This window comes from Sciurus carolinensis, chromosome 7 (assembly GCF_902686445.1).
Source record: "Sciurus carolinensis chromosome 7, mSciCar1.2, whole genome shotgun sequence".
Taxonomy (NCBI): Eukaryota; Metazoa; Chordata; class Mammalia; order Rodentia; family Sciuridae; genus Sciurus; species Sciurus carolinensis.
In genome coordinates this window covers 71,822,521-71,830,868 of record NC_062219.1, presented here as the reverse complement: position 1 = coordinate 71,830,868, position 8,348 = coordinate 71,822,521, and the positions used below count along the sequence as shown (strand labels likewise).

The following is an 8,348-nucleotide window of genomic DNA, read 5'->3' as shown; positions in this document are numbered from 1 at the left end:
GTTTTCTCTCTCCCTGGCTTTTATTTTTAGTGCACAAAAAACAATTAAAAAGGAAATGATTTTTAAAAGGGAAGAATCATCACAGTAACATCTGAAGACATTAACTGCTTCCCTTTTTTCACACAATCTTTGTTGAAATGTTCCCACCAATGGCACTATTTCATTTCCATTAAGGACTCTTGTGAATGGAGTTAGCTTGTCTTCCACTTTATTAAGTAAACAAGAAAACACACTCCCCGTTCTAAACATATTAAAACAGATTTCCATGGGCACTAACAGTCTGAAGACCTAAGTATGACCTGGAGTTCATTATTCACTGGCTTGGTGAATTTTCAAACCCCTTTGAGCAAAGCATAGTTCATCTTTCTAAAGTAGGGCTAACATAAGAAATGCCTGAAAGATAATATACACTTCACAGATGTTAGTTCCTTATTCTTACAATTCTATTCTTCAATGACAAGTTTGTTACTTCTCCTTAATCACATTTTTTTTTTTTTGGTACCAGGGAGCGAACTCAGGGGCACTCAACCACTGAACCACATTCCCAGCCCTTTTTTGTATTTTATTTAGAGACAGGGTCTAACTGAGTTGCTTAGGGCCTCACTAAGTTGCTGAGGGTGGCTTTGAACTTGTGATTCTCCTGCCTCCGCCTCCCGAGCTGCTGGGATTACAGGTGTGCACCACTGCGCCTGGCACATTTTTTTTTTTTTTAAACCAGTTTCTCTCCTAAATGGGCACTGCATGATAGTGACCTTAAATTATTTCAAGAGTTTGGTTTCCAACTAAGGTGTTCCAACTTAAAACACACTTTGAAGTTTAATTTTATATTTCCAAGCTACATCAATTACAAATACAGGAAAATTGCCCAAAGAATGTATACACATTGGTCATTTTTACATCAAGAAAAATGCAAGTTACTTGGACATTCTGGTGAGAGGCTAGCTTTTCCTGCTCCCTTTTGTAGGCAGAACAGAGTAAGTGGTAACAAGTAGTGACCTACCTTCCTTTTCCAGGGAGTGCGGTGGAGCCTACTCACTGTCTCTGTAGCCTTTCCATTTTTCACCTGTTAAGTGAACTTCAAAAAGCTAAGCACAGGGCTACCTCGTGTAAAGATATTTCCCAGTCTCTCTGAAGTTAGAGGTGGCCATGTGCCTAAGTTATGGTCAAAGGATGCGATGCTCTTACCTTTCCCCGCTTCTCTTTGGATGGGATGTTATCAATTACTTTAGCCTTTCTGTATGAGAAAGAACTGCTATCTTGTTTTTACCTTCTGAGACAGGATTTTACTATGTTGCCTAGGTAGGCCTCAAAACTCCTGGGCTCAAGTGATTCTGCTGCCTCTGCCTGCCAAGTAGCTGAACACGCCTAGAACTTGCTATCTTTTTTAAGCCATTATTTTGGGCAGCAGCCAAACTTATGTTCTAATGAATATAGGGAGATACCATACATGGTCTGAGACACTAAGGGGTTCTCTTATATGGATGAAAAGAGAAAGTAAAAGGTGGAAAAATTTTCATTTTAAGCCAAGGAAATTTGAACTGCTTCTTCAATCTTCCCACATGTAAAACTTGGAACCATGAATAAGTAGATAGAATTATTCAATCAGACATGAGTTTGACTAAGCATGTATTAATAGTATCATGTCCACAATGTAAGAAGTAGATGTCCTACAAACATGTAAATCATTCACTTCCTATGCAACTTAGATAATAAAGATGTTTCCAATCCTCAAAGAAATAGCATCTGTTTAGATTCTCGTGGAACTGGGTGTTGTGGTGTACACCTGTAATCCCAGCTACTTGGGAGACTGAGACAGGAGACTCTCAAGTTCAAGGCCAGTCTGCAGTTGAAGGAGACCCTTTTTCAAAATGAAAGTTTTAAAAAAAGGACTGGAGGATATAGCTCAGCAGAAGAGTGCTTACCTACCATGCAAAGGACCCTGGGTTACTCTGTGGTCTTAAGAGTTTTTAAGATGATGACATTGCTGTCAAGGAGATCATAGTGAACAACAGATCTACAGTCTTCTTAAATTTTAAGTTTTCCCTCAAAGACTGAAAACTCATTTTCAAGTATTATTAGAAAAGGTTTAATTAAAAATTCCTCTCAAAGGAATCAAAATTATCCAAGTGGGAAATAAAAAGCTTAAAAAGTAAAGGGTACATACTATATGATCTCATTCATGTAAAACTGTAGAAAATGCAAACTTATCTATATCGTTGGGAAGCAGATCAGTGGTTGTCTGAGGTCTCACAATGAAAAAATTCAAGCTATGCTTCACTTTCTTGTAGACTGGAAAGAACAAGTCTTCTTTCTAGATTAAACCTGTATTTTCATTTTGGGTGCACATTTCTGTCAGGTAAAATAGGTAGAAAAATTATACTCCACCCACCAAATTTGTGAATGTGAAAACTTGATGTACCTCAGAACTTGGTGGGAATTTTAAATTTCAGTGTGGCAAAGTTAAGAGCAAAGATTTGGGTTTAAAAGATGCAAGGGTTTATCAATATTGGCTTTGTGGCTACTATAGAGTGGTCACAAAGCCTCTGTGCCTGCTAGTTAGGAATTACCTCAAGTTCCTCTTCCTTTGTTATTCAATTTAAAATATTTCCTATGTTCTTCTTCATATCATGGGCAGACAATGGCAAACATCCTCAAGCATGAGATACTGCCTAAAACAAGCAACAATGATGGGAAACCATACCCAGGTATAAGTTTGTTTGTTTGTTTTTTGCGGTGCTGGGGATTTGAACCCAAGGCCTTGTGCTTGCAAGGCAAGCACTCTACCAACTGAGCTATATCCCCAGCCCCCCAGTTACAAGTGTTAACATTTGGTAGCCTACTTTCCCATTTGAAAGATGGGAATACTGAAGCCAGAATTGGGGACAGGCAGTTAGTGTAGAAATAGGGGATCAGGTCAAATAAAAAAAAATGGAAGCCATGAAAGTCATCTGCCTCTGGAAGTTAGAGACAAAGGAACTGCAGAGTCCACTGATAACCAAATTTACCTGCCTTTGTCAGGGACTACAGACAAGGAGATGCTAATTAATGCCTCTGGGCCCTTACCTGCCTGAATCACCTTAGCCTTCCCCCTGCCCATCGCTTCTCACTTTATGCAAAACTGGGCCTAATCATGTAGGCAGTTAGGAAAGAGATAAGGGGGAAAGAACGGGAGAACAAGAGACCTTAACCTACAAAAGATGTAGGGTGCGCTCACTTCTTGGGACTTTAGAACATCAGTCATGCCCCCTTCTCCTTCCCAGGAGAAGTCTGTATTATTACTACTTTTAAATAAAACCTGCTTAATATGCTTGCCTTGGTGTGCTTCTCTAGTGTTCAAACTTCCACATTAGAGGGAGCAGAACTCGTCACCGGTAAATGGCGGTATCAATACCACCTACCTACTGTGTGACTGAAATGGACAGAACTCAGCACCAGTAACAGCAGCTCAAATTGTTAATAGGTGATCAATAAATATCAAAGATGTGAAAAAATTAATGTATGATTTTACAAAAATGAAGGCTGGGTTGATAAAAATGTGCATGTCTGTAAGCTGGGGGATACTAAAAATTGAAATATTTCATATAACTTTGAAAAACTATTAGAAATCAGATGTCTAATAAAAATGGATCACATATATGTGATGTGATGCTTCATACAAATTAAAGACTCAAGAAATTCTGAAAAGCACACATTTAACTCCAAATTCTGAGTTGAAGGAGATAATGTGTTAACTGGCTAATCACTCAGATTTCTTAAAAATAAAGATTATGGTATAACAGTGTTGAATACTATAAAAATATTGATGTTTCAGTTTTTATTAGGTTCTGTGTTAGGCAAACACACTGCTATAGTGAACACCTCAAAGCTCATTTGCTGATATAAGTCATTCATCATTTTATGTATCAGTTTAGAATAATAATCCGAGTTTTATTAAAAACAAAAATAAATCTAAAAAGCTTCCTTCAGTTACACAGTATGCACAAGAATTTCTGCATTACATCATTTTACACATGTTCTGAATGACAGAAGTCAAAGTAGAATTTACTATCATTTGAAGAGAAGAACGGTGAAAACCACACACATTTACAGAGAGAAACAATAGTCTCACAGGGAAGACTTGTGATCTCTGGCTACAGGCAGGAACTGAAATTAGGAACATAAGAGTAACTTGAAGAAAAAAAAAATTCAATACTTTCAAATACTTCAGCAAACAAAAGTCAAACATTTGTACATTTTTTTAAACAAATTTTTTCAATATGCTGTGTTGCTATAACTGATTTTTATTCAAACATTTTTATTGCTGAGGAATATTTCCCTCTAGATCAGAAAAGCTTTGCTTTCTTTCCCCAGAGAGAAGAATAAAATATAATTAGTATTTGTTTGTGAATTTCTCAGATAAGGACATTTTTGAATCTTATTTCCCTCTCTGCTATTTCCACTCCCAAATGATGGTCAGAATAAATTTAAAACCAGAATTATTAAAACATTTGGCTATCTTGTTAACATCTCTATTTGAAGTTTTAATGGGTAAAGACACTGATGAAACTGGTCAAGGATTTTAATTCTCCACAGTATCCTTTTCCCCCAGTTTTTAGGGATAATAGGGACTTTAAAGTATGAGATCAGCAATGTGGCTACTTAAAAACAGAGTAAGACTGAACTGCTCTGAAAGTCCAGGACAACTATAGAACTGAAAATCCCAAGGAATTGATTGTAAACAAACAGCAACTGCTCAACAGCCTTTTGCATTTGGAACAATGACTAAATCTACTATTTTTTTCCATTTACCATGTTTTTTTTTTTTTTTTTTTGAAGTATCTGCATGTAAAAAATAATAAATTTTCCCTTTGTTTTAAAACATTGCAAAACACATCAGTGTCTAGAAATGAAATTTGAACTCTTTAATGCTAAATTCTAATGGAAAGTCAAGCCTTAGCACTTACACTTGGATATCTTATGCTCTGAGATAATTAGAAAAGCTGCTTAACAGTGACTCTTGATGGAGACAGATGTACACACAAGCAGGCGTGCTATGGTTGAGTTACACTTTCCTTTAGTCTACAGTTATTTTCTGTGTCGGTTTTATTTTACTATTAGTATGCTGAGCCCAATATTAATTTCAGCTAGGTAGTTAAATTATATGGGCACGATAACCCTCCTTTTATTTAAATTAAGTGATAGAAGACATTTAGTTCCTAAAAGTTTTCTAATAAGAGATTCTGAAGAAGCTAAACATGACACAGTTTAGTATGAACTGTCCTTTATCTTTATTGCTTGTATACACATGGGATTCATTATAAAATTCAGTGGAAGAAAAAAAGTAATGGAAGAAAAAGTTATCTGCTTTAGCAATTTTAAGAATAGCTTTGATAACTTATTATTATAATTTTTGGGGGGGTATCTGGGGTGGAACCAGGGGTGCTCTACCACTGAGCTACATCCCAGCCCTTTTTATTTTGAGACAGGGTCTTGCTAAGTTGCTTAGGCCTCGCTAAGTTGCTGAGGCTGGCCTCAAACTTGCAATCCTCCTGTCTCAGCTTCCCGAATTGCTGGGATTACAGGCATGCGCCACCATGCCCAGCAATTTTGATAACTTCTTAGATCCACTTGTTAACCTGAAACAGACCAAATACAGCAATAAAATCATGACAGAATTCTAATAAACAGAGCAATTATGCTTTCATTTTCAATTTTCTCTTCTAAAACACGAATGCTATAAAAACCAAACGGATGACATCCTTACTTAAAAGACGCTCTTGTATATGTATAGGTATCAAAATGTAATTTAATATCAACTGAAAAAATAGACCTGGTGTAGATTATTATTTCAATGACATTTTATTACTTTTAAGTTATTTAGAAGGTTGGTAGCAAAGTTACTGTTAACAATATAAATATTCTCTTTATAAGTGCTGGAATTTTCTTTAAAGTGTTGAAAAGGCAGCAGACATTCCAAGATGGTCTTGCAAGAAAAATCAATTATTTTGAGGGTAAGTAGGATACCTCATAAGTTTATTTTTACTACGTTAACTTCCTTAACAACTTCTCTTGATTTGCCTGGTTTATGCCTCATTTGGTATTATAAAAAGAAATCTAAGTCAAAGTCTTTTAGCTTATGAAATTATTTCCATTTTCCAGTATTTTCTCTTTAGTTTTTAAAAATATATGGTAAAACAACCCAATAATCATTGTAGGAAGGAATGATCATTTAAGCTAGACCATATTGTTTTGCCTTTAATTTCATTTAAGAGAAATTAATATTTGAGTCATAAAAGCTTTATAGTTTCAACACACATACACACAGAATTCAAAGTCTTTATGCCTTAAAAAAAAGAGCTCCATTTTGTTCAATGTATAATGAACAATTTTTAGTCTGATGAAAACTGAGAAAATTGCTTTCATTAATACAGTAGCCGTCACTTACCTTTAAATATTTTACAGATGGAACTATGTTCAGTACTGATCCAAGGATATGGTGGCATCAAAGTCCTAACCACAAACTAACCCTAAAGGTTCTTTATTTCTGTAATGTACCAACAATTATTCTAGATTTATAATACCCTGTCTTTAACTTGGTGCATACCATCTTTTGGAAAAAATTATTAGTTTTTTGAGATGAGACACAAGAACAAAATCATTCTCGAGGTTCCACCTCTAAAATAGAAAAAAGGATGATGTTTGCATATAGCAGCTAGTTTGAAAACCCACGTTCTGTTCGGCTACCCTTCACACAAGGAGCATGCATATACATCCACAGTTCACTGCATCTGTTCTGAAGTTGAGAACTGCTGCTTATCCAAGTCATAGATGCCATCATGTTATGCAACGAGACAGTGGAACTGCATATCCACCATGAGAAGAAAATAAATGACATTAACAAATGCAGCAAATATAGGCAGGTGGCATTCAGAACACGCCAAAAAGCTAATACTCATGAATTGTCATAAGGTTTTTCTTTTCTTAAAAAAAAGTTTTTCTTTGCATATTTTAAAATTTAAACGGTCCCAGAGAATCATGAAGTGCCTTGTCGTTTTTGCTGTTGACTTCTGATGACCTCCAGTTGTTTTTTGCATTGCTGGTAGTAAGTAGAAAGGCTTTTATTTTCATCTAAAAGCTTTTTATGTTCTTGTACCAGGCGAGATGTATTTTGCTGGTCCTTTTCATCCTGGTCCAATTCTGCAACTAGTTCTTGCCTAAAAACAAATACAACATAATAAATATCATCAAGGATAGAAAAACTGATACCTTGCTCAATTAATAAGAACTTTATTCTGAGTCTATCATTTTATATCTTAAGTACATGAGTCAAATATGATTATGGGCCACACTGCAAACTGTCACCCACTCTTATGGTATCACCATACAAATACCATAATCCTTTCATAAAGAACTATATTTAGACAATTAATGGTGTAAAGTGGTATAATAAAAATTGCAGAGAATTTCATTTGCTATCTTCTTTTTGTGAAGGAAGAAAAAAGGCCCTATCTGATCAGAGGAAAATAACACTTGATGTTTTAAAAATTCATATTCTACTTTTATACTCATGTACTCACATTCATATTCTGATGTCACAATCCTATTTACAGTGCTGAGTGGTAGCTAATAGAACATTTGCAAGCTAGTTAAAAGAGATGCTATCCAACTTAAAGCTCTTTCCTATTTTAAAACAGTGAGAACAACATAAACCACATTTAAACCACTTACATTTGCAGATAATTTTAGGGAAGATTCTCAGAGTCTTTTACAGTCTAACTTCTTTTAGTCCCTTTTATTTGGGGCTAAAGTATTAGCTCCTAAAGTGAGGTTACTGGATATAATGAATAATAAAAAAATCTTGAAACCAAATAATTTCCCAATATTTCTCATTTAAAGTAAATACTTAAAATTGATTAAAACTGTGTTCATATTCTCCCATATCCACCACTTACTTTTTTCTGAATAGAACTCTTCTTTCAAAGAGTACTGATTAAATATGTGAAATAAGAAATGTAGATTTTTTTTTTTAAACCAACATAAAGTGCCAGCAGTTCTACAAGAACTTCTACAACTTCTAGATTGTAATATTTAATTTCCTTCTTAGGCTTACCTTTAAGATACCAAGTTGATTTTAGTTAAATTATGTATGAAAAAATGGTGATAAAATTCTTATTTTGAAGCAAAATCAGAAAGCTTTCACTCATTATTTTGGAAAACAAGAATTTTAATTTATGTAGATAAAAATTAGTAGGAGGAATTTTATTACCATGTATATTGCCATAATTTTCTCCTATAACATTTAATTTTAGTTTCCACCCATAAATTAGCTTTATAAGTACAAAATTATATGGAGTTTTTTTTTTTTTTTT

At 34.7% G+C, this 8,348-nt stretch overlaps 1 protein-coding gene across 3 annotated transcripts in view; it reads right to left on the bottom strand.

The window, feature by feature from the left end:
* Window positions 1–3,300: 3,300 nt before the first annotated feature.
* Map3k7 (mitogen-activated protein kinase kinase kinase 7) overlaps window positions 3,301–8,348 on the bottom strand; it is a 64,202-nt gene continuing 59,154 nt past the window's right edge. For 2 of the 3 annotated variants that reach the window (XM_047558584.1, XM_047558585.1), the window contains one exon: window positions 3,301–7,193. In XM_047558584.1, the coding sequence (XP_047414540.1) occupies window positions 7,013–7,193 (181 nt within the window). In that variant the 3' untranslated portion in view covers window positions 3,301–7,012. The remainder of the gene's footprint in view (window positions 7,194–8,348) is intronic. The other variant, XR_007109495.1, reaches the window with a different exon arrangement.